The 26,716-nt window shown below is 43.6% G+C and overlaps 2 protein-coding genes across 3 annotated transcripts in view; one reads left to right on the top strand and one right to left on the bottom strand.

The window, feature by feature from the left end:
- Positions 1 to 8,451, top strand: part of LOC118217719 (polypeptide N-acetylgalactosaminyltransferase 2-like) — a 48,578-nt gene extending 40,127 nt beyond the window's left edge. The window contains exons 8-16 of one of the 2 annotated variants that reach the window (XM_035399702.1): positions 168 to 255; positions 1,075 to 1,162; positions 2,443 to 2,546; positions 2,826 to 2,952; positions 3,523 to 3,615; positions 4,410 to 4,493; positions 4,691 to 4,835; positions 5,246 to 5,365; positions 5,490 to 8,451. In XM_035399702.1, coding sequence (XP_035255593.1) covers positions 168 to 255; positions 1,075 to 1,162; positions 2,443 to 2,546; positions 2,826 to 2,952; positions 3,523 to 3,615; positions 4,410 to 4,493; positions 4,691 to 4,835; positions 5,246 to 5,365; positions 5,490 to 5,645 — 1,005 coding nt within the window. In that variant the 3' untranslated portion in view covers positions 5,646 to 8,451. The remainder of the gene's footprint in view (positions 1 to 167; positions 256 to 1,074; positions 1,163 to 2,442; positions 2,547 to 2,825; positions 2,953 to 3,522; positions 3,616 to 4,409; positions 4,494 to 4,690; positions 4,836 to 5,245; positions 5,366 to 5,489) is intronic. The other variant, XM_035399703.1, reaches the window with a different exon arrangement.
- Positions 8,452 to 12,702: 4,251 nt separating this feature from the next.
- On the bottom strand, positions 12,703 to 25,500 carry LOC118217720 (piggyBac transposable element-derived protein 5-like). The gene is made up of 7 exons (XM_035399704.1): positions 24,779 to 25,500; positions 20,360 to 20,787; positions 19,398 to 19,532; positions 17,408 to 17,588; positions 15,712 to 15,909; positions 14,327 to 14,432; positions 12,703 to 13,488 (listed from the first exon to the last, which is right to left on the bottom strand). Exons 1-7 carry the CDS (start codon positions 25,092 to 25,094, stop codon positions 13,293 to 13,295), a joined length of 1,560 nt encoding a protein of 519 aa, XP_035255595.1. The 5' UTR covers positions 25,095 to 25,500; the 3' UTR covers positions 12,703 to 13,292.
- Positions 25,501 to 26,716: the final 1,216 nt, after the last annotated feature.

The following is a 26,716-nucleotide window of genomic DNA, read 5'->3' as shown; positions in this document are numbered from 1 at the left end:
TGAACTGTTATTCAGTCATTTATTTCCCCAGGACAACTGTTGTCCCAGTCTAACGGGGCCAGGGGCAGACAAACATACGCCACTAAGAGAATCATGAAACAGAACCTTTACTGTGTGTGTGCTTGTAAAGGCTGTGGTCTGGCTCATGTTTCTGATGAATATTTCAGGATAAAAGTCGTGTTGTGTCTCCCATCATTGATGTCATCAACATGGACAACTTCCAGTATGTGGGTGCGTCAGCTGACCTCAAAGGAGGTAAGGACCCCCCCCCCCCCGTACTCTGTGTGTGAGTGTCTGTGTGAGGGTGTGTCTCTGTGTGTGTGTGTTTCTGTGTGTCTGTGTGTGTGTGTACATGCATGTGTGTGTATGTGTGTGCATGTGTGCGTGTGTGTGTCTGTGTGAGATCAGGCAGAAATGAGAAGCCCTTTTGTGCTGTTTAATTGATTGCCCGGGGATTGTGGCAGACACAGTGCGCTGGAAAGGCTGCTGGATGTGGATGTTCTCTGACCTGCTGGTACTCTGTGGGGCAGCGCAGGCCATGAGGCTGGGTAAACTGAGCACATGAACCCCAGCTGAAAAGCACAGCAGAGTGCCCACACTGACAGCTGGAGCAACACTGTGCGCTTGGTTTACTGGCCCACAAAGCGGCTTTGTTGCGTCCGTTAGACTCCTTTGTAAAAACGTGTGGAGGGAAATTACATGTCGTGTGATGCTGTCCGTGTTCTCCCTGGTGTCTTCAGGACCAGGCCCAGAACCCCAGCTCATTCAAAACCCTGAACCCACTCAGAGTGGGACAGAAATGCAACTAATACATATGCATAATAGCCAAGCAAACATATAGGTGCTTATGACTGGTACCAAACATAATTACAGCTCCCAGTTTACTTATAAAATAAATGAATCGGATGACAGGATGTAATCAGCATTTCTTAGTATTTCTTCACTTGTACATAGGAGTAAAATTGAGTGTTTTTACATTTTAGATTTAGTGTTTGTTAATTAGGATGCTTTGAAACTAAGTGTCAGGGAGCTGATTTTCTGAGCTGATATGAACTGTAAAACTTTTCTCTCCAGGGTTCGACTGGAACCTGGTGTTCAAGTGGGACTACATGACATTAGAACAGAGACGGGCTCGACAAGGCAACCCCACCGCTCCCATAAAGTATGTATCCCTTCCTCTCTCTGTCTGATGCGCTGATCGCTTACAGGCACCGAGAACTGCAGAGAATCGGAGCGGAGCTGGATAGGAGGCGTGGAACAGGATAGGTGTGGAACTGTGACTCCACCTGGCTGTGAGCAGCTTTGGCAAAATGTAGCCTCACTGGTGGGACCTGCTTTTCTCTTCTGCTCCAACATCTCTGCCAACTCTGCCGACACTGTGGATCATCTCCTCCTTCATTTCACTTCTATTCCTCTGTTGCCCAAAGTGCAGAGATTAAATTCAGCTGGAGTAATGTAATTACTGGCAGGCAGCGCAAGATCTGAACCAAGACGTACATTAACTCCAATCCCCACTACTGCAGTAACATTGAAAAAGGATTAGCTTCATCAGCTCTTCCCCTAATCTGCTGTTTTTATATTTCATTCTAAAATGGCTGCTGTTGTGTGGCCTGTCCCACAGGGAAGAGAGTTATTATCCGTAGCTGCACGTTGTTATCACAGCTGCACCTGTGGAGGTAGGGAGGGAGCTCAGTCAGCAGGGCATTCATCTGATACCAGACCTGCATTTTATATTAAAGTTACTTTATCAGACATTCTTACCCTGAGCAACTTACACAGCTTAGTCTCTATATACCGTACAGTCAACTTATACAGCTGGGTGTTTACTGAAGCAACTCATGCTAAGTGCCTTGATCAAGGGTATAACAGGAGTGGCCCACCTGGGATTTGAACCAGGAAACTAGTTCCTGGTCCAGTTCCTTAACTGTTACACCACAGTACCAACCTGCGCCCCCCTCTGGTCAGTCAGGCGCTCTTCCTGGAGAAGCTGCAAACTGCCATTGTGTTTAAGTGCAGACCTGCGGAGGGAAAAGCAGGTCTGCGGCTGATGTAGTGCGCTTCAGAGGAGAGAGAGTGCTTGTCTGCTGAGATATGTATTTGGGCAAATGTGGGACAAATGGTAAAATTGAAGAAAAAATATATAAGAACATTTTTTTTGTGTTTTTTCATTCATTTTTATTGAGCTTTGGCATTTGTCATATTTGTTTGAATGTAAACATTCTAGTGTGTTGAAATGAAATTGAACTGGAAAAGAGTTTATGAAGCGTGACCTCTTATCAGTTGCTCTGAACGGATGTGTTGGTTCAGTCTTCTGTGAAATGTATAGATTTGTTGTAAGGGACACGCTTATATGGGGGAAGGGGGGGTGGGGGTTAGCCAGCTACTCTCCCATGTGGGGGGCCTGGCTCACCTGTCCTTGTCTGTTATTTTATCCGTCATCAGGACACCCATGATTGCAGGAGGCCTCTTTGTCATGGACAAGGACAATTTTGAAAAGCTGGGAAAATATGACATGATGATGGATGTCTGGGGGGGAGAAAATTTAGGTGAGCAAAAAAAGTTTGTATTCCACGTGAAGATGTATAGACTGGTGCAGCGTTTAGAGTGTTGAAAGGCTGGTTTTCTTCTTGGGCTGAAGAAAAACTACCAAACAGGGCTGACGGGAATAACCCTGCATGTTTATGCGGTAATATAATTGTGTTCATAGCTGTGTGTGCTGTAATATGTATATATATGTGGAAACGTGTGTGTATGTGTGGGTGCATCTGTGGGTATCTGTGTTCGTGTGTGTGTGTGTGTGTGTGTGTTTGTGTTCCCATGTGCAGAGATCTCGTTCCGGGTTTGGCAGTGTGGAGGCAGCCTGGAAATTATCCCCTGCAGCAGGGTGGGGCATGTCTTCCGAAAACAGCACCCCTACACCTTCCCTGGGGGCAGTGGTACTGTCTTCGCCAGGTAAATTCTCCTTTACATCATCTATATGATCCACCAGCCCTAATATCACCTACATACTACATGCTACAGTGGAAGCTTGACCCTGGCTACACTTTCACCTAAATGCATAATGACATGACATTACATTATATTCATTAAGCGGAAGTTCTTATCCAGAATCCCTAACAGTGCAAGGGAATGTGAGTGCATCCAGTTGTATGACCTGCTGCCTGTAGATGCTGTAAGGCTGTTGCTGGATGTGCACTGGATTCAACGGACTGGGCAGCGATGCTCTGCTGCCATCTGGTGGCCGCATACTGCAACTGCATCTCATTTTCAGAGACTCATATCTCTCTCTCTCTTTCTCTCTCTCTCTCTCTCTCAGAGATAAGATGCTTGTTATGTGAACGGCCATGAACATTATAAATGTTGTGCCTTTGATTGTTGCACTTGCTGAGTTGAGAAACGGCCCGTGTCCTGTGTTGGCTGTAAACCATGCACAGTTATGTTTTTGTTCCATGTCTATGAATGCTGCGGCATTTGTTCTGTGTGTAAATGCATCTGTGTGTGTGTGTGTGTGTGTGTGTGTAGGAACACACGTCGTGCTGCAGAGGTTTGGATGGACGAGTATAAGAACTTCTACTACGCTGCTGTCCCCTCGGCCCGAAACGTCCCCTATGGCAAGTAGGTGTCACCCACACAAGTGCACCCCCCACATCACCCTTCCACACGCCTGTGCACTGCCCCACACAAGCTCAGCTGTGTCCGTCTTACCTTCCAGAATGATCCAACCTTAACTTCCAACCTATTAAACTGTGGTGGTTCAGCACTGCAGACTCAGCTTGAGGCTGTACATACCTAACCCAGTGATATGAATGACTTCTGACCTCTGACCCTTGACACTCACTTCCAAGTTAATGAGCCACCACAGTAGCCAGTTCAACGTGCCCACATGCTATTGGAGAACTTCTTTCTGAGGAAGTGTGCAATCAGTTCTGAGCTGAAACAGTTTTCTGTAAGATATTTCCCTTGTGTGTTCACTGAACTACTTACAGAAATGGGTGCATTGCCCCAGGACTTATTCTTTGAGTCACGTTAGTTTCTTTTTCTTTTTTCTTTTGTGAGATGGCATATTTGGATGGGAATTATCATATAACCTGTGTGGCATCAGTCACTCCTTACGCATACAAGATGCACACCCCAACTAGCATACCTTTGATTTTTGCACCCCATCTTTGTGTGACTAATTTTTTTTATTGAAACACCTCTCAATTTTACTGAAACTCCCTCTTAGAGTGTACAATTTTTACTCTGACTTGTGGGGATGAATTTCTGTAAATACATTACAGTTCACCCCCTTTATTTTCAGAATTGCAGTAGCCATACTTATAGGATGAACTGTAAGATGTGTCATTGACACTCATTTTTGGTTAAAATGTGCACATTTTGATTGATGCGTTTTACTCTGTGGCTGTCAGCGTTCAGAGCCGTCTGGAGATGAAAAAGAGGCTGGCCTGTAAACCTTTCAAGTGGTACCTGGACAACGTCTACCCAGAGCTCAGGTGAGACCAGGCCTTCCTACATTAACTGGTGTGTCATGTGACCTGCTAGACTCTTTTTAGGGTGAAAGTATGGTCACCGTTTAACCTCGACAGGTACTGTCCCCACGGGCCCTGCCACAGTGTGTCCATGGTGCAACTCACCCATCTGCCGGAGCTGCAGTGTTCCGCTCCCTGACCAGGCCTTTCCTTCCCCGCAGGGTCCCAGACCACCAGGACATCGCGTTTGGTGCTCTGCAGCAGGGATCCAACTGTCTAGACACGCTGGGACACTTTGCCGATGGTGTGGTGGGGGTGTACGAGTGCCACAATGCCGGGGGCAACCAGGTACCATTCCGAGCTCAGGTACCGTGCGGCTTCATTTCTATGGTCTCAGGTGCACACCTGGGATATAACCGTGGCAACTGTGCACCTGGGTGATGACCATAGCAGCGACGCATTACCATGGCCGCTACCCGGCACACACTGGCTTGTTCTGGCATGGTGAACTAGCCATACGTGTGTAAGTTCCCAAAGCGTGTTTAACGCAGCCATTGGTCAGGCACTAACGGGCCTGTCAGCTGGCTACGGGACACTTGCTACAGAGTGCACCCTAATTCCCCAATTAGGCTTCTCGACGGGTCTCAGGGTAGGTGGGGACTCACTCTGGGTGTTGATGGACTAGTGGGTCAGAGGGTGAATGCCTGTGATGCGTGAGTCCCCCAGTAGGGGTCAGAAGTGTGTGTTCATTGGTTCACTGGATCTGTCCATCATAGGAGTGGGCTCTGACCAAGGATAAATCTGTTAAACACATGGACCTGTGCCTGACCGTGGTGGACCGGGTTGCTGGCTCTCAAATTAAACTCCAGGGCTGCAGGGAGAATGACAGCAGACAGGTGAGTGGTCCAGGTGGGGAGTGCAGGATCAAAGCTCTCTGGCCTGAAGCCTGGCCGGGTGAAAGGGTGTCAGCTCTAACAGAGGGCTGATAACACTGCTGTGCTCTCTGTCTCTGTGCTACAGAAGTGGGAACAGATCGAGAGTAACTCCAAGCTTCGGCACGTGGGCAGTAACCTGTGCTTGGACAGCCGGAGCGCGCGGACTGGGGGCCTCACGGTGGAGGTGTGTGGCCCCTCCCTCAGCCAGCAGTGGAAATTCACCCTGAACCTGCAGTCCTAGAGCCACGCCCTGCCGCACCCAGCACAGCGGAGTCGCCGGCCCATACAAACCTGGGCCGCACTGCAGATGAGACTGGAGAGAAAGAGATTTGGGACACTTACCAACAGTGGGACGGTGACGATGAGATGGAGGTGATTTCCATCCGACTATATACCTCAGTGTTTCATCTTGGTCCAGCTTTTGCATAGTGAATCCTTGTTTTTCCGATTCAAGTGAAATGAAAAATGTTTTCTTTTTTCAGTTTTTTCTCTGTGGGTTTTTTTTTTTTTTTTTTTTTTTTTGCAATCGTGAAACAGATTAATTGGATGTTCTGGAATATCTCGCTGTGTGGAATTCTGGGATATCTGGTTGAGTGGAATGTAAAAAGCCTCCTCCAGACAGCGTCTGTTTAGTTTTGGATTCCACAGGATTTGGCGGGAGCATCGCTGGGTTTTGGGACACGCTACTTGTAATTGTTTACGGAAAGCTGCTGGTGGCGGAAGTGAACGGACTCCTCCATACGGAACTTGCGCTCGAAGATGTAAGCGGTGCTCAGCCCTGCTTCTCTGGAGTTTATAAACATGCTGGGGAAATAAAGACCTGCTCCCTTTTCCACAAAGTGCACCCAGCCTCTCTCTCTTTGGTCATTAGTACCGAAGGGAGCAGAATGTGAACCAAAAACGGCCTTTTACTGCGGACTCCTACATCAGAGGAACTGCCAAGACTACAGACAGACAGACGGACAGACAGACAGAAAGTCAGTGCTGCCAGAGGCTGTGAAAAGAGGCACTGGCTGCTACTCTGTTCAGGCTTAAACTCCCCGCGTCAGTGTTGTACAGGAAATATTCACTTTTTTTTTTGTGCTTTTTTAATCATCAAAATGACAGAAACCAGTACTCTACAGAAAAGTTTTAGTTTGATTCCCTGTGTAGAATAACAAACCCCAGGCCAAATGGGCAGATGTTTCTGTTTGTGGTCTCCTTATGCTCTGTGTGAGTGTGGAGATATCTACCTTTGGTCCATTTTTTCCCCCCTTCTTTGAGTATGTGGCTCGTTAATCTCACTGTTTATAATCGTGAATAAAGTGACCTCTGGTTGTTGCGTATTACAGGGTAAAGACATAACTGAGTATTCCGCGAAAAGGTTATGGGGAAATATTGTCAAACTGAATTTGTCAGTCGAACAAAGCAACCATTTTAAATCAAAGGTATGAAAGCAGCAGGACGAACAGAAAGCAGCGAACTGTGCTGAAGGAGAAGAGTGGGTTTGTGTTGCATGTTGAACTAAAACTTGAGTATCAATCCTAGTCTAATCTTCATTTATTGTTGTTGACCAGCTCTTCAGCCACATATATGATTGCCTCTTTTGATATCTTTCATACTGTAAGTGAGAATGTGGCTTTGTGCTACAGCAGGATAATGCTGTGAGAGACTGAAAGGAAGACAGGAAAACTGTTGAATGAACTGTACATGGGGAGAATAAGCAATAAGACTTCCTTTTTACAGTTTTCTGTGTAGCTGCTTCAACTTGAAGCATCTTGCTTTGATTTAAAGGGGTGATGGGAGAGTGGGGCAGAGCTATAGTAAGCTATCAATCGCTGATGTGTTGAAACCGATCAAAATCTTTTTTCTTGCCACAGCAAAATACAAAGATCGTATCAGTGCACATGTGACAGCTCCTTCCATTTTAGATTTCATGAAACCTCACTCTGCCATCTCTGGTGAAAGAAGGTGTCCAGCTGAATGGCTCTTATGGTTTGCTTTGGAATGGACGTGGAGTATATGTTGTCATTACCTTTCTCTTAGGGTGAAGGGCGTTTCATTATCACAGTGATTAATTTATTCATGAAGAGACGATTGCGTATTTTTCATATTGTATGACTGTATTTTGTTAGCCGTATTATATAAATATATTTTCTATTCTCACTTAAAAGTACCAGATCTTTCCCTGCCACCAGCCTGTACAGTGTGTATAAAGGGATTCATGCCTCCCCTGATCGGCTCAAGCGAGGCGTTAGAGGTCAGAGGGACGCCGCGGCTCCTTGTGCTAGCCCCTCTGAGAGAGTGCTCTTTGGTGGAAGGATTAAGCCGACTCGAGCATAATGACAATGACTCTGTGAAAGATATGGGGCCTCTCAGATAGGAATTACAGAGCTAAAAATATGGATGAAGTAAGAACTTTGTGTGTTGTTGTGAAATCAATGCAAACATAAACAAAGATGCAAACTTTGAAAAGAAGTTTGTGTAGTTAACATCTACATAATGGCATAATTGTGTTAAAGCATTTTGAATAAAGTCTTTTTTATAAGATGCACATAAAAAGTATTGTTCATTTTAAGGTAAACGGAGAAAACAAAAATAAAACTGAATTCATGAACTATGAGTACTTTGGTAGTTCTTAATTATAAGAAATGCTTACTTGGCACAGTGTGCCAGAGTTATTTACTGTTTTATTGACACAGTACGTTTATATTGGAGATTAGGAAAGTGCAACTATTTGTGGATGATGTGGAATATGTGAGCCAAATGCAATATTAATGAGGTGGTGTTTTATTCATACGTTTTGGTTATTCTGAAAGTAAAAATACTCACCATTGCACAGAAGGAAAAACAATTGTGCAGTAAATTTTTAATGGAGGAAGAGGTGAGGCAGACTCCACACAGAAATTTGTGCATGCACACACACACACACACACACACATTTTGGGTACATGGTGAGCTGGTCTACTTTACAGAGCTTGTCATTGTGGATGGTTTTATAGTTATGATGAAAGATCAACCTTGAACGGGGAAAAGAAATTTACTTGAATAAATGCATTTGTTCATAACTGACCGTGTTGGGTTTCTGCTTTTCTGTGAATTTAAAGATGTAACATTTTCATATAAAGGGGTTGTTTGATGACTGAAATATAGTCCAGTATAGTATTGACATAAATTGATTCAAATATGTCATAGACTCTAACCCCTATACCACTCTGTCTCACAAACACAAAAATTCCTGGTGGTGTAAAAAATTAACAAACATTTATTTAAAGTGTGCAAAGTTTTGATAGAGTTGTAGCACAAATTTAATGTAGAAATCAGTCTTTAAACAGAGAGCAGTGAAGCCAAATGTTTAATGGCTGCATAAAGTGTAGACTCCCATACTACCTCACACACTAGAAACTGTCACTCATTTTATCTATAGCACAAGACACGGACAGAGGAATTTATACAGCACATCACAATATGAATAAATTTAACACATCGTTTTCAGTTTCAGTTAGAATTTATGTTTAGGTTTTACAGTATTGGTCAGGTATTAGCAAAGCATTTTGGTTGACACTATTTGTGTACACAATGCTATTACAACAACCATGACTTCAATATCCCTGACAATGTTCCTCTCAGATCGCACACCCCTTTCTGGTCACACACTGACTTACTCTCTGTGACACATACTGATTTCTGTGCAGTGGTCGAAAAACCCTGAGGTCAACATATTCAAATATTTTCAGTGACATGAGCAACCCACTGCTAACCAATATTTTCTTCCACAGCACCAAACTCATATCACTCTCATTACAGAAAGAATAAGAATCTTAAAATAAAACATAATATATTCAAAGTAACTAAATGCTTATAAATTCATTCTGTAAAATAGGTATACCTTTTTTAAATACTCCAATAAAGATTATTTATATATGAACATTTAATTCTCCATCCAGAATATGTGATGCACAAACCTATTAATTTACAAATGTTTGTAGAAGTGTTAACTGGCATCTCATTAGTGCTTTGGAAGCCTTGAAGAAGCATAAACACTCTAGTAATAATTTATGAAACCCCTTTGGCTGTGACTCTGCTAAAGGCAATGATCTGAAACCATGATGTGACTGGCACTTGTTGACCATCTGTTCCTATGGCCAAGAGAGAAGAGAAACAAGGGAATAATGAACTCATAATGAACCAAACGGAGAATGTATGCAGTATACAAATTGTGTGTGCAACATACAAATTTTATTTTCGTGTGCTGGACCTTGTTAAGAATATATATAAAATGATGTAGGAAAGCCAAAGGGCACATTCTCTTCAAGTGTGCAGCATCATTGCACAGACCATCCCTCTCTCATATAGTTGTAAAACATAGAGTATTGATAGTCAATAAGTTACAAAAACCTATTAATTAGGCTGGCCAGACCAACCCCAGCTGGGATTGAAAGCTTTATATGGTTGATGCATGCATCAAATGTACCATTCAGGTACAAGCAGGTAATTATAATTGAATTTAACTGTGATTGAAAAGAAATCAACAGTTGTGGCAGTCTCGTAAAATAGTCTATTTGCTCCCTATTATAAGTGAGAAGAAACAACAGAAAGATATAAGGTGAATGCCAGCCAAAACAGGTGACCAGATGTTTTCATCTCAATTTTTTCACATTTAATTTAAAGTAGAAAGCAATCCAGTGATGGAAAGAAAATCACATATAATTAGTTCATAATTGTGTTCAGAGAACTATCCATAACATGAACTTGTATTAACTTGAATTTCATAGAATAATAAACAAAAAATATTTTAAAAACATTTGTGTGGGTACTCAGGCTTTGAGAATGCTACTGAAAACCAAATTTAGACCTGTACAAACATAATAATAATAATAATAATAATAATAATAATAATAATAATAATAATATGTATCCTTTTCTTTGAACATTGTCAAATTAAGGTATCTGATTATCATTTGCTGCATTTCAACATACTTACTTCTGACTTTTTACTTCTATACATACATACACACACAGAAACTACAGCAGAAAGAGTATGAACAAATCACACCCACAGATACAAACAGTGAATACAGTTTGTGTAATGATATATTTCACATGTCCATTATTTACAAATCTGAAATTTAAATGTAGGCTACACGCAGAGATGGGCGTGCCTAGCTGTATAAGGCCACGCAGGCATTGTGGGACCCCTGGCCGGGTAAAGATGAACGTTTATAACCCATACACCATACAACCCGATCAAAATAAATAAATAAATAAATAAATAAATAAATAAACAAACATTGATTATCTGTTTTGAACGGAACTTAAATTTAAACTTGCCATAGACCGCCTAATATTCAGGCACTCTGTAGGCCTACATTAAACAAATGTAGGCCTATGTATGCTAACTTATGTAGGGCAGAGGGGAAAAAATGGCCGAAATTTGCCAAAATTAAGAAGTCTTTTCCAGAGTCAGGAAAATCGAGATTCTACATTAATCAGATGCTGAACTTGAGGCATGGGAAACCTTCAAGTTTGCTAGCGATGATAGCTCTCCCAATTGCCATCCCCTCACCATTAGCAACACTGCGGGAGGTACAGACCGCAGATTATTTTAACAGCCAGGGCAGGTAAGAAAAACAAGCTTTCTTACTTTAGTAATGCTGCTTGGAAACGGTTTACTTATCATTTCGTTGATTAACTAGATTTTAGCTCGCATTTCAGTTTTCAAATCTCGTTCATCAACAGTAGATAAGCCATCATTTTGTGTTGTCTCTTTGCCTGCCATTGAAACCACGTGTTTGCAAAATGTTTTCGATGTGTTTTTATTTTATTTCGTCAATGAAAAGTAATTGTTAATATCTTATTCACTTCAAATTTGAACAACTGTGGTGTTGGCCTAAGAGAATGTGGACAATAAACAAGTATTTTTTTATTTAGCTATTTTCTGGAACCTCTTTCTAAACACGTATTGTTTCACGGGTTACACGTTATCTGCACGTTCATTTGCTGAATAGCCAAACAATTTTCATAGTTACAACAGAAATCAAGCCTGGTATGTGCTAAGTAGCAAACGAGTTTGCGAAATGCCTACCGAGACACTTTGATTAAAACTGCTGTGTTTCTTAACATAGGCTACGTTGTTACTTAACATGATACAGGCCTAGTTGGTGGTGTGAGTAGTGTATAAAACGTGAAAACTTTTGTCCATTTTGTCAACCAAAATGTTATGACCCCGCCTCCCCCCCACCGATATTTCAAAATAATAACCCTGAAATCGTTATGTGTGAGAAATTGTTTTGGTGTGGGAATTTGAGGGAAGCCACAGATTATGCACTGCCTGGGTACCCCCAGAAGGACAAAACATGCCCCTGTACTGACTGTCCCGTTCTGTATCCGTTGCCCCATAACAGCTGCCCTAGTCTCCACACCATTGCTGTAGAATTCAAATCAGATTTTCAAATGTGATTAGTTAAATACACTGAAACATTTCAACCTAACAAGGTTGTGTGGATGTCATCTGTTTTTCTGTGGCGATTATAGGTGAAGAACAGATATTACTGTGTTTTGGACTGGCGGCTTTCCACTTTATCATCTTTAATCGCTGTTCTCTCATAGATCAGCGTCCAGGAAAGCCGCCGCTGAACCATCTTATCCTTAGCTGTCCCATGGTCTACCCTTCCCCCATAGCTGCTGCCAGATTAATCCATTCACTCAATGATTTACCCCAGCTGGACATCCACTCACTTACTCCATCCCCAGGTCAATATTCACACACTCACAACCTACAACATTCACTCACTCATCTCACCCTGAAAAAATTCATAGTAATGTTGGTGGCTTGTTTGCCAAGCGCTGAGTAATGCACCTCTGTGGGACTGTGGGTGTGTACCTCCCCCTGCATTTTCTTCCCTTGTTGACCTGAAAATAACCCATAAACTGGGGATTTTCCATGAACCTGGCAACACTGGCTCTAATGCATATAGGAACGGATGATTGAATATCAGACTCCTTCCTCACGCAAGTTTCAGTTGACAGGTGGAAACTAGCAAGAGTCAGCCCCAGGTGCTGCGCCTCTAGAGATTGGTGGACTTGTCTCACATCAGAGTGTTAACCTGGTTGGGCTCATAGAACCGTAGGGGACTATGACAGTAGTCTTGACAACTGGGGCTAGAGCCCAGCAAATGTAGAATGTCCTTAGCTGTTAAAGGACTGGCCAGCAGATCCTAACATGTGCTGAATGAATGTGCTCCTCAATCGGTGTGAGTCTGGTTGGTAGCATTAGCATTCCCTGGGAATCACAGGGACAGAGCTGCTAGGTGAAAAGGTTATGGACAAAAGCCTTCCACCTTCTGCCTTTATTCTGCATAAATTAATCATTAAAATCTCACACTTAAGACATTTCACATGGTTACAGAATGCAGATTTACTGTAGTCAGATGCTTACATGTGACCTTCCCAACAACAGAGTTCACAATGTTTTTTTTATATTTAACCTATTGAAAATTAAAACAGAGGAAATGGTGTTATTCAGACAGTTGCTTAGCCTGGGATGTTTTATATGTTATACACACAGACCTTCAGCTTCCATGGCCCTATCTTCTTTAGCATATAGGCTAGCACATCCTCTCACACTAAGCCCCACATAAATATCTGCTCTCCACATCAGGAGGAAACTCATCCTAGCTGGGTTTGAGCTGCCAGTGAACTGAAAGGGGCGGGGCCTGTCACAGAGGCTCGCATAAGCAGATGGGTTTGTGTGTGTGTCCGTGCGTGTGTGTGTGTGAGAGACTGACTGTGAGTTGTTTGAGTGAGTGAAAGTATGTGAGAGCATGGTTGTGTGTTTGTGTGTGCGTGAGTGAGAGAATATGAAAATGAGAGAGTATATTTGACTGTGTGCTGGTGTGTGTCCAGTCCTTCACTGTGTGGGAGAGCAGTCTTCCAGATCCAGCAGCTCCCTCACAAGTCTCTCTCCAAACTGTGCCCGACTGTAGCGTTTGACGTGGTAGGCATCGGACATTTTGTACAAGATGTAGGCGTTGTTGATGGCGATGCTGACCGTCAGCCAGAACACCTGCTGCCACGTCTTGTTTGGCTTGTGGAAAATGAAGTACCTGTGGAACAAGATTGGCCCTCCATGACAGTTCTGTCACAGGAGTGTGTGTGTGTGTGTGTGTGTGTGTGTGTATATATATATATATATATATATGCTTCCATACCCTGGAGCTGGGCCTTTGCAGTAGTTGTGTGTGTCACTCGGGGACTGCTCTCGCATTAAACTGTGCCTGCGCTCTGCAGTCATTCATTACGAGAGGATTGTGCTCCGGCTGCATGCTAATCAGCTCATGAGGCCACAGTGCAGCTCGGGAGGAAGCCAGTCTTGTCCTTTACAGGAAGTGATTACAAGGGCTGCCATGGAGACGTGCCCATGATAAATGACAGCAAATTAACTCTGTGAAACGGCTCCCTTTGGCAACTCAACGTAAATCTGACTGGCAAAACTGCGCACTGTGAAAGATGCTGTGAATGTTATTTCCTGTTACTCCTGCAGGTTTACGATGCAGAAACAGTCCAGAGAAGCGATATGCCCCCCCACTGTGTCATGAAGGACGATTTATTCTTTTGTTCCTCTGTTTGAAGGCTGCTTAGGTCTGTGTGCAAATGATATCGGATGTGTGGCCTGTGTGCACCTCCAGCCATTTCTACATTAACAGCGTGCAGCAAAGTGAGTGAGTTTTGGTGGAATTAGCCGCACACAGCCTGCGTGCACACTGCGGTTGGGTGGGTGTACCCTTGACAGATCACAGGCCTATACTGCTGTGCATGCGTCTGTGTGAACTGGAACATCTGCCTTAAGCCAGCGTCCCTGTAATCATGTAACGGCGTGTGAGCAGCATCACGCACGTAAGCGTGTAATCGTGCTGGCAGTCGCGTGTAATTAGTGTCACTCACTTGCTGTACTTGTCGTCGTACTTGCAGATGTAGCTCAGGTGGGCGGCGAAGGCTTCCACGGCGAGGGGGCAGGGAATCTCCCCACTCTTCCTCTTAATGATCACCCCTGCAAACACATTACACAGAGTACATATAACTCACACACACACACACACACACCCCACTCTTCCTCTTAATTATCACTACTGGAAACACATCACACAGTGTACTTCTTCACTCAAACCTACGCGTACGCACACACACACACTCTCTGGAAACATTACACACAATACATATCACACATGCACACATTACAATTGGAACAAAATAATTATAATTAAATATAAAAATGTGCACATACAAAAAACCCTCCATGGCTCCTACAACATGTCACATGGACACACAGAGACACACACGCTTCCCACTCTTCCTACAGTGAAAACTTACACCATACAGAGGCTTCTAGTCAGTAAGTCCAGTTTTAACCAAGTCTTGAATATAAATCACAATCGTATCTAGCTGTCAGACCAAGTGACAGACTCAGTGCTGTGGGGAGATGATGGGTATTCAGAAAGGGAAGCTGTGCTTATATTCAGCTATTCAGAGCATTCAGGGTGACCAGAGACGCCCGGGCTGTTGCAGAGTTTAGATCAGGCTCTCAGATAACAGTGCTCAGAAGTACAGGGCACCAGCTGCAGCTAATGTCAGCGTTAGATTGATCCGGGCACCAGGTTCTCTTCTGGGACAATTTTCATTTTAAAATGTAAACTCAGTATATTGAACTTGTTATTTGTTCTAATCCTGCCTAACCTTTTCACTCCTAACCACCTGTGAGTGACCCTCAAGCTTATTTAAATGTTAGCCACCTTTAGATCAGCATTATGAGGGGTGATATGATATGAGGCCACCTGCAGCCATTTCCAATAATATCTGCTTCTGTCGGAGGATTGTGCCTGGGTCTTGTACAGAAAACTCATCAGGTTTCTCTTTGACCTCTGAAAGAAGAGGAAAAGCTTACGGAGTTGAGTCACGTGCCCTTCACCATCTTAAGGAAACGGCAGCTTAAGTGGATCCCCATGGTTCCCTCATCAGCTGTTCATTAAAACCCGTGGCTAAAAAAAGAAATCTGTCTCCTAGCAACTGGAAAATGATAAGTGGTGCACCTGAGCACATTAATCTGAGTATGATGCCGACTTTGAAGTAGCGCATTCAAATCAGTCTCCAGTGATATGGCGCCACTGATTCCTGCAAATATGGGGGTATCTGTGTGTTGTCCAGTGATCGTGGCCGCACACCACTAATCGTGGATATCCCCCTCGGGTTTTTGTGCAAACTGGGACCTCTGTAAACCATTGAAGTGTACAGTTAGGAGCAGCCCTGTTGAGTGTATGTAGATGGCTGTTTACCTTGCTTGCTGGGTGAGTAGGCGTTAGTAAGGAAACGGAAAGTGCCCTTGTTGTACCAGGAGATCAGGGACATGTTGCCCCTCATCTTGATGTGGGACTGGCCCCGGTGTTGGGGCTTCTCCGGGTTGGACAGCATGGACGGGGGCAGCCCTGTGCAGTCACTCTTCCTGGTGCTCAGAAGCCCACAGCAGTAGATGTCTGTGTGTGAGAGATCGGTTGGTAGTTTTACGTTATGTTTCTCTTGTTGTGCTGTCCTTGCAGTGGGAAATTTCTATATTTGTGCGAGACGCATGCACACACACGCACACATGCACACACGCACAAACACATACACACACACCACATACCACACACACCGCAGTGTTTCCCATACATTGGCTTTGTTTGGGCGTACCGCCAACATAAAAAAAAATTTTGGCCGGGGGAAAATCTGTGTTTTTATTTCCTGTCAACAGTTTCTAGTTTACTGCAATCTGTAAAACAGGTTTATGAAAATCTGTATGTGCAACAAAAGTTTACTTTGCTGTATTATAGAATTATAGGTTTTCAAGAGAACAATCTGTAACTCACTAATTGTTATTTTGTCCATGAAATGCAACTTTATATCATAATAAATCTATCCAGGAGATTGCTGTTGCTGTTGATAGTGTGGATGTCACGTCTGGTTATGGGGTTCACCAAACACGATGGACGACTGAACACTGTGTTTTACATTCAGTATTCTTTATACCTGAATACTGCTTAACATTCCACGCAATTTAAAGGCTAGTTTAGACCCAAGATTCACCATGTGACGACCTACAACTGGCAACTCTTCGCAAAATCCATGGTTTGCAACAATCTATAATTGACCCGTTCACATCAAAGCGACGAGATGAGACATTGCTATCCACTTGCTTGTTTACAGTTATTTCTTTGTTGGTACCAATACTCATCTGGCAAATATCTAGGTCAATATAGTGAAAATGGAAGAAAGTAGTAGCAATAGTGTGGTGCTTGCTGTAGCAGCAGTACTGCTAATAACAGCAAAGCTTCGTAAGAGCCGAACACCCAGTTCTTGGAGGCGGCCATGTGTGCTTCAGTGCCTGGTGCATGGAGCGTACGCACAGTTGCGCAAGCACCTAGATTTACTGTCGTTACTTAATTTCACCCTTTTTCCTGAGCAGTGTGCTCACCGTTGATTTGGGATGATGCTACTTGTGCACAGCATTCTCTTTAATTACCACAGTGTATGCCGTTTCCAGTGCAAACACCACCACCTTCTGTGTCCACACCACCGGCCTCTAGTAAAAATATTCTAGGGGAAACACTGTGTGCACACACACACACACACACACACACACACACTAGTGCAGTGCAGGGGATGGAGATGATGTAGAATGTAATAACTCTCCACAAGCTTCCTGCTGCAAGCTTCTTTCCCTCCTCTGTTTATATGGCTTTAATTAAACCTGCCAAAATCATCTGAAAACATTAAATAAGCATAATCTCTTTGCTTTGTACTTAATCTTCCACATGGCACAATGTGGAGTGTACATATGAAAGGAAAAGAAGAGAAGCTGGCATAATTTAAACAGCAGTAATATTTACCCTCTCACACCCCTTAATATTACTGCCGTGGTTATAGGGTGGTGGGCAAGAGTGTTATGATGGTTGATTGGGGCGGGGGGGGGAGGGGGGCAGGAGTGTGGCATACCCTGCTTCTGGAACTCCTGGTACAGGCTGAGACTGGTGATGCTGGGTCCGGTGAAGATGATGGCGTTGCGGCCGGACAGGTTGTGGCACAGCTGTTTGGCCACCAGGCGGTGGAGCTGTGGCTTATTCTTCAGAGCATCAACACCGTCTGGTCCAGGGCCCTCCTTAAGGTACACATACACCTGAGAACAGGTACAGCTGGTTTACAGTAGCTGTATGAGGTCAGCGACAGTGTATCCATGAGTCTTCTTGTATTGACATACTGTGTGTGGTTAGATTGGTGCCAAAGGCAAAATACAAACAAACAATATACTGGCTGGCCATGCATGACTGACAGTAAGTTAAGGGGGAGGAGTTGAATTTTATGAGATAAAAGAAACTGCCTAATTGTGCAGTATTCCAGAAGCAGTGCTAAAATGAAATCGAAAGGTAACATTCCAACGATGTCCTGTGACGTGGTATATTTGCCCGGAACGATAACCTGTATTCATTCAGTGAGTCATAAACATTGTATATGTTTGTTGCCATTGCCAATTCAGCCTTATAGCGGACACATTTATCCAAAGCAATTTGTAGAGCTTACATACAGTCCGTTTACATAGCCAGGTAATTATTGAAGAAATTCATGTTAATTACCTTGCTCGATGGTACAATGGCGATGCCTCACCTAGGAACCGCACGTCTCTAACAATTACACTACACTGTTACCCACATGTTTGTCATTGCTTATGATGGAATTAATAACATTCAAATATGCTAATTGACTGTTTGCTTGCAAAGAATCTAAACATTCAACCATTTTCCGTCTGCGTTAGCAAGCTTAATTGAGCGACTAGAGTCGGCTACATATTTTTCAAAACACCGAAGCCTATCTTTTAACCAAATGTGTGTGTTTTGTATTTCACAAGAGTAGAAAAGACTGCATTTCCATCACAATTCATTATTCCTTAGACCTCCCAGGATCAATTCACTGTGATCAATACGTTTCTCATCCCTCCAGAGTGCAATTAAACCAAGTGGGTCTGATACACTGTGATTCACAACCTGTAAAAATTCCTCCACCCAGTAGCCAAGATGGACTGTGATGAAAGTAGTTATCTTCTAACTTGGCTCATTCATGTCCGGTTGAGCAGTTGGACATAACTTGGCTGTATGTTATTATTTGTAGTGCTGGTGAGCTCTTATTTTTGAAGCAGTCTGATTTCAGCTGTTGGAGAAATACATATTGGCAAATAACTTGTGCACTTTCTTGAACAGAGAAACCATTTGTAATAGGATGAATCTTGTAGGTTCTCATTAATTCTATTTCGTTTTCAGCTGAGTACCACTTTGAACATTTTTTTTCTGCAGACGAAGATAGCCAAGGCTAATTTTCATCTAAGGTCCTTGGGCAGGTAACAATGACTTACTCTTATGACAGTAAGAGTACAGGTTGACATAAATGACTCAATATCTACAACAGACTAAATGTAAGCCTGTCATAAAGAAATACAATTAATTTGGTGCATTGAAATTTTGCAGTTTGGGGGTAAGATTAACACTGGACAATGGTAGATTTTATACTGTGAAGTCAATACTTTTAAAATGAATGATCTTACCCACACAGTGCCCACATTGACTACATGGATTTCGAAATGAGTAATGGTGACTCTCATGCGGTTTTTAATCACGCATGCTGAGTGACAGGCAGCGAAGTGTCAGTCGATTCCAACAGTATGGATGTCTAGTGGGCCCATCCACGGGCCCTTTGCCAGTATGTGCCATATGTTGTCTCCTGCCTCTTGGCTCCAGACCCCAGTTATGTCCTCACCCCCCCCCCCCCCCACCCCACCCCACCCCCTCTGCAGAAGAACACTTCGTACAGTTCTATTACGTGCCTCCGATTGGCTCCCTCTCTGACAGTGCTGCCACGCGGAGGAGCGGGATGGCAGTGGGATTTCTCAGGGACCCTCTGACCCTTCACACCCGGCCGGTCAGGTGACCTCACTCACCTGGCTGATGAAGCCTGTGGCTGTGCACTGCCGCACCCAAAGGCTGAACTTCCTCTTCTTCCTCTTCCTCAGCTCTCGCTCCGTACATGAGGTGATGAAGACGGGGTCCTCGTCAATAAGTGGCTCATGGAGAACCTGGGTGGGATTGATTTTAAGAGCCTCAGCTCAGCGAACAAGACCATGACAAACTCATAATCTGCCAACCTAAAAACTGCAGGCCATCAACATTTTTGACACCAGAAGTCATTTCAATGCATGGAAAATGTACAAAAAGAGCCTTGCCAATGCTTGTGCTTAATGACACATCAGAAACTTAACCATCACATTTCTGTTTCAGTGATTGATTAACAAACTCACTAACTGGGAAATGCTGGTGTGATGAACAGGCTCTAACCTGGATAACCGGTGCATTATTTAACAGCTCAGATCCCTCTGGGAACATTAAGACATTCTGCTGCTTGATTAGTGTTTGTGGCCAACAGGAGCAAATGTGTTTCAGACCAATTTACAAGTCATTCCTCTCCCGTAATATGGGCAGGAACTGTAGCACAGACTGTCCCTTCAGATTAAAGCCCAGCTCTTCCACTTCTCTTTAGCCTCTTGGGAGTCTGTGTGTCTGACAGGATTAGAGTTGAGGGGGAGCTGAAGTACAGATAGCTCGGGAGACATGTGCGAGCGCCGAGACTGAGAGCGTAAAACAGGCATCCTCTGCTGCCACCTAAGAATCTTGCACACTGGAAGAGAGCGCTGTGGGGTAGGCGGTAAACTCATGACACGGTTAAGAAAGAAAAATCTCCTTTTTGTAACAGCTGGACAGTTTACATCCAGATGTCTTGATGAAAAGCACAGAGGGCTATAAAGCATTACCAGCTCTTGCAAGAGTTGTTTGGTTTGATATTTGCCCCACGCCACCTGTGTTAGGGAGGCAGGGTCTGATGTGGGTTAGGGAGGCGGGGTCTGACCTGGGTTTGGGAAGGTCGGAAGGTGCAGCTGAAAGCTTGCTGCAGGGAGTCCAGGAAGGGCTGGATCTTGTAGAGCCCCTGGTTGCTGTGGCTGGAGCGGAAGGCTACGATGTGGAAGTACTTGAGGATTCTCTCGAAGCGAGCCTGGCTCATCTGCGGCGCGATGCTCTTGTTGCTGAAGAAGCCGGAGCTCCAGATACTGAGCACAGACTCGCAGTGCTGAACGCTGGTGGACGTCATGAACCCCAGGAAAGCCTTCATCTCTGCTGCCGTCACGCTCTGCCAGCTCTCATCACTACCAAAGCGCTCCTGGTACTTTTTGGCGTACATGTTGGTCTGTGCCACCATGTTCTGGATGGCATTGTCTGGCACAAAGAGCTGGAAGAAGTCCAAGGCAGTGGCAGTGGCTGGCATCTTCTGTGTGGGACCTACAACACAAGAATCCAGTTTCCATAGAAATCACACCATTACTATTTTACAAGCACCATCAACAGTGCTACTTTGTCATTTACAATTTGGGAGTACAAATGTCGGCCTTATTGGATTTTGTATTCGAAGCCTGCAAACAGGAAGTTTCACCAAGTTGACTTGGACCACCAGTTCAGCAAGCAGGATTGTATGGCCTCTAGCTTTGAGCTTCTGAGTTCAGTGATGTGAACTGACCATCATGATATCTCCTCCAACCATACTGCTGACATGGATGTACCACACAATGCATAGACTTTAAATATGATGTTGCACATGGGAGAGCATATGGAAGTATCTACAGCTTATGAGCTCTCACTCTGTCAAAAGTGACATCATCCAGTTCATAAGGTTACCATCATGATTGTGTAACTGGTGGTTCTACGTCATAATAATCTTTATAAAATCTCCCTATTTCTCTGTCTAACAGTGATGTCACCTGTCACTGTATAATGCCAAAGTAGCGATTTATTTAGTCATTTTTTAGGTTATTATTAAAGGTTAAGTTACTGTCCCAATTCTGCCTCCCTGCAGAATGAAAGATATGAGTGTGTGTAGTCATAGTAAAGCTCAGAGAGCTGTGTTCAGTGACATCATGCGTGACCGGAACCACAGAGTCACGCAGATGCATGGTTCCCCTGTTTTTATTGGATGATTCCAGGTAGCAACGTTGAATGTCTATAACGTGTCAACACAAGATACAGTACAGGTTTGGTAACATTATGCCATTTATGACAAATGATCTTGTCTGCACCTGCAAAACTGGCTGAGTCATTCATTTTAGAGTTGTCTTACCTGTGCGCACACCTGAAAAACTGCTGTTCCTGTCACATTCATTCGGCAGCGGGCTTATTATTTATCAAACATTGACTGCATGCGTCATTACAGTTCCCTGAATTTTCCAGAGATAAAACGCCGCAAAACATTCAGATGTATACAGCAGAAACAAAACAGAAAAGAAAAAGCTTTCATTGTTTCCCCAGTAGGCTTGTACTGTAAATGGTGCCTGTGAATGGGATCAAACGCTTGCTGTACCAAACCTGCTGCAAAGGCCCTATCTCTGTATGGCTGGGAGAAACCGGTGACCTCATACAACCCTTTGTACCTGAGCCCCTCCCACTCATGCACATCCCATTTCTTCTCAACCACACCAGTGTCTTAACTCAATTATGCTAATAGACACCGTTTCTAAAATGGGATTATGCGAGGCCAGGGATAAGTAGTGTGAGGCCAGGGAGCACCAGTTCAGAACAGCATCTTCCACTGACACCAGAGCAGCTCTCTACAACACTGTGGAGTACAGTACCTACTCACTAACTGTGGATGGAGTAAATGCAGATAATCTTCAGCTGTAGCTGGATTAGCAGAGGGGGAACCGTTACATAATAAATAATCTGTGCCCACATTGACCAAGGTGAGCATCCTAACATCTGCAGTTCTTCCCATCTCCATTCAATCTCACATAAAAAAGAGAGGAGAGATATTCGCTTACTACTGTTGCTCTATGTAAGATGAAAACAGTATTCTGATTGGGGGAAGCTATAGTAACATTTCTGCATGGTCTAGACTGGAGAGGAGTGTGCCAAGCGGATGTCATTTACACCCTCAACTGTTTACACTCATCTGCTAAAGTCAACACAACCACGGCGTGAGAAGCAGCCTGCACATCCTTCACATGGCAGGGTTCACCTTTGCAAAATTGACTCCACAGAAAGCAGAGATGCATTCTTCAGTTCGACACTTTTTATGGCAGTAGGCACGCGCAGGTCCTCTGCCAAACAATGAAAGAAACAATCCAAGTATATTCATTTTGGTGCCCTTCATAATGGGATTGTTTTGCAAATTACATTTCATGAAATCCAACTGCTTTACATATCAAGCAATATTTACTTCTTGGAGCAGTGAATATTTGCACCGAATTTTGCAGAGAACATGGGCACCAAGTTTTTATATTAAACTGGTGTCTTTGTGCAAAGTATATGTTCCATGTCCAGTCTGCCCAATCCCTCTAATGGGTAAATAATACTGACCCTCTGTGCCCAGATCAGACTCTTCACCTTCTTGGAGCACATTAATGTAAATAAAAATTCAATCATTCTTAGACTCTTTACCTGGAGGCTATTGCGCTGAGCTTATGCCTCATGAGTAAACTGCAGCTGATGTGTCAGTGATGTCTGCTATTTTCAGCATGGCATTTCGTATGGACACTTCACTCAAAACAGTATGTATTTCGATGTGGAGCAGATATTATAACCGAGAGAGTGGGTGGACATTCTCTATGTGTAATGCATAACATAACATGACACGACATGACATAATTACGGGAACAGTCCATTCAGCCCAACAATGCTCGCCATTTTCGTAACTAAATTGTCTCTCTCACCCGGCACTGCAGTTGTACCACTAAGCAAGGTACTTGCCCTCAGTAGCTTCAGTAATCTATCCAGCTGTATAAATAGGTTGTATGTAAAAACGTTATCCATGTAAGTTGTTCTGGACAAGACAGTCTGCTAAATGCCTGATCGCACACAGAAATGGGCTTTAACGTCTACCTGCATGTGCATGCGTCATGTAAAAGTGCATGTACCACTGCAAATGCAAGCATGTCCATGTCTTGAGAGTATGTATCTATACTGTACACATTCATCACTAAGTAACTATCAGTACACCACCGTAGAATGGCTTGATGGAGTGTATAAGGGTGGCCCTTTAAAATAGCCCCATTTCCTGCTTGTCTCCTTGCGGTCATGCATTTATATTAATTGGACGAGCAGAATGAGGCCTGTACACTGCTGGTTCATGGCACTATGCTTCTCCAACATGCGCTAATAGGAGCGGTCCTACATCCTCCCTGTCCTGGCATTACAAATACTACAGAGTTTCAAGGCACTTAATCCATCTATAGTCACTACAGCACAGGCCAGTGATTAGAAAGAGGTGCAATCTTATGTGTCACAGTATCAATAGATGTAAGCCTGTTATGTAACTTGTTCAATGCAGTAAATCAAAAGAAAGACAGGCTTTGTTTGCCATTTTTTCATCAACACGCCTGTATTGTATTGCATTGACAGCTGAAAGAAAGCCATGCTTTGGGGTTTGTGTAGTAAGTGGCACGCTGCAGAGAACTCCTACAGGTTGTAGAAGGATCTCTGCATTTACTGCTTGCTGCCAAAGAAAGCAGGGATAAGGTAATGCATGAAGATGGGTTCAGAGGATGTGAGAAGGATAATCCCATCTCCTTCTTAATCATTCAGTGGCAGAATGGTCTATTCCACACCAGTAGTTCCTCAGGAGAAAAATCGCACTGATTCAGATGCCGATTCGATGCGATTCAGTATCCTCAAAGCACTATAATTCTGCAAGTGTTCAAGTCCTGCTGGTACAGTAGAAAAAAACAGCGTAGTATATTTAACACTCACAGGGGCCATATAAAGCACCCCCTCTTTCCCTACTGCTCTCTCTCTCTCTCCCTCCCTCCCTCACAGCTGGGTGGTACTAGGAAGATTTATTTCTTTAATTGTTTATCAGTCTGGCACAAAGTACAAAAGTATAGATTAATTTTATATTTAACCAAGCAAAAACAGGCTATGTCTAAAGCCTGGACGTCTTGCCAGGAAACTCTTCAGTATTAATCATGCGGACTAGGGTGTTATGATTTTTATTTTACTGAATAACTTGGTATAGTTTAAGTGGACAATAGGTGGGGCCATCAATGATGTAGACAGGAAGGGAGTCTGGTGCTGACGTTACAAACTGACATAACAAATCCGCTGGATCTCACGATGTATTAAGCCCGTGCTTTCATTTTATGGCATCGAGCGGTTAAAAGTCCAAGTCTCTCGCTGCAATATAGGCTACGTTAAAGGTTTTACCAGTTGTTTAAGTTCTTGATTCGATTGCTATAGTCCTAACTACAAAATAACAACAGTGACAGTGTTCTTTAAAGTGACTTACCACAGGTATCTTTGTACGGAGGGATCGTGATTTCTCGGAGGGCGTCGCTCCAGCCCTCTTCCTCTGCTGGAGCATTTGAAACCGAACCGGGGGCTCTTCCAGATTGGCCATCCCCGGTCTCGGTTCCTCTTAGGTCGCCGCCGTTGCTTTCTGATGTATAGTTATCCGAGTTGGAATCGCCCGAGGTGCTGTAGAAGGGATTCTCGCTGCTGTCGTCCCCAGATTCTCCAAAAACATCATCCGAAATCTGCAAGCTTTCGTATCGGGAGCGGGCAGCCTGCAGAAGAGACTGCGCCTTCCTCCCGCACTCAGCCATCGCTCGTTATATCTGATAAACTGCTAACTCGGAAAGGCTGTAACCCCGGGTAAAGAAGGAAGCACCTTGGCTCAGTTCACTTCAGTCGTATCTATAACCCTGGCGAACCGCAGTTGTCGGCATAAGAAACGGCACAGAGAACGACCGACCCTCATCCAAACGACTGCCGTGGCAGTGGAGCTGTTCTGTTCGAGGGGTACTGAATTCCCCCCGTGCAGCCAACGAGACCGAAATGATCAATAGTAATCATACAGCCCCACATCCGGAATGGGCGAGCTATTCACACAGTAGCCTATAACACTCAATAAATCTCCGGCCTCCTTGCATATCACCTGACTTGTCTCTTTTAATGTTGTCCAATGGCGTCCGTAACTGAAATCAACGTCAAATCTAGCTTCACGTAAAAAAGAATGTTTTGATCCAGTTGTAGAGTAGCACTGCCCTTAAATGTCATAGCACCGTCTTTGCTTTAGATTTGTTTTTACTATATGAATGCAATAAAATATGTATTACTTTAAACGAATGTGGATTAGGCAGAATAATTCCAAGGAGTCTATTTTGATGTAATTGGACAACGGTGCTATCCCAATCACACAACAAAGACGACTTTTTTTCAGATAAATAATAAAACAACCGGCGACTAACATGAGAATGGGAGACCAGGAGGATAATTCATTACATTAGGCAGCCTAAAATTCTATTTAACTAATGTATGTCAATAACGTGAAAACTCGGTTCAACCCACTTTTGTCTGGATAAATGAAAATGCATTATGTATAAACCGAAAAACACTGCATTTCATTCGTTTAGCAGACGCTCTTGACGATGTTGTCCAGAGGTAGCCTACTGTACATTAGTGCGTTCATATAATAGTGCCATACCCGACTAACACCATTCCCAGGCCAGGGATGATTAAAGAGTATTTTAAGTGGTATTCAATGATTTTTTGAAGAAATTTGTGTTTTTTCCGGTTCTTTCCTTGTCGTGCCGTGATTGTTACATGATTGTTAAAACCACGTGGGTGTCCTTCAGGCAAACACCGGCTGCACTTTGTTCGGAAGTCCTACAGGTGGCGCATTGTACTATGCTTCGTTTTGTTTCCTTGATGTTAATTCTATGCTCACAGTACTTGTTGGTGTTCTCGAGTGTGGTGGCGGAAGTAGTTTACCGTTCGCAACAAAGTGATGTAAACGTATGTTGTTTTTCACATGTAACGATTAACTTAATTTGCATATTACAGAGCGATATATCGCAAATCACATTGCTTAACACGATTGGGAAAGATGTGGTGCCTACGTTCTGGATAATTTCATAATATTTGGCAAGCTAAGTGGCAACCAACCCTGTTCCTGGAAGTTTATCATACCATCATGTTGATTTTCATTTCGAGTCTCACTTAGCAGCAAAACAAGATATCTAGCTCTTGAATGTGGTGTGTTTTGTTAGAGTTGGAGTGAAAACCTACTAATGATGTAATGGGTAACATATCTAATTAAAGCAAGTGTCCCGATCCGATCACAAAATTACTTTCCCCCCCTCACCCCGCCCACCCATGGGGCTGACCAAATGTTCAGCTTTGATTTGTTTTAGTTTTTTTTTGTTTAACATGTCAATCCCCAGAT

Source organism: Anguilla anguilla, chromosome 18 (assembly GCF_013347855.1).
Source record: "Anguilla anguilla isolate fAngAng1 chromosome 18, fAngAng1.pri, whole genome shotgun sequence".
Lineage (NCBI taxonomy): Eukaryota > Metazoa > Chordata > Actinopteri > Anguilliformes > Anguillidae > Anguilla > Anguilla anguilla.
This window is presented reverse-complemented; position numbering and strand designations above follow the sequence as displayed.

Excerpts from the sequence above, each read along its gene's own strand:
- LOC118217720 (XM_035399704.1), bottom strand. The coding sequence starts at position 25,094 with ATGGCTGAGTGCGGGAGGAAGGCGCAGTCTCTTCTGCAGGCTGCCCGC. Across the intron at positions 17,589-19,397 it reads CCACAGGCTTCATCAGCCAG|GTGTATGTGTACCTTAAGGA; the intron begins GTGAGTGAGGTC and ends ACCTGTTCTCAG. Across the intron at positions 13,489-14,326 it reads TACGACGACAAGTACAGCAA|GTACTTCATTTTCCACAAGC; the intron begins GTGAGTGACACT and ends CTTGTTCCACAG.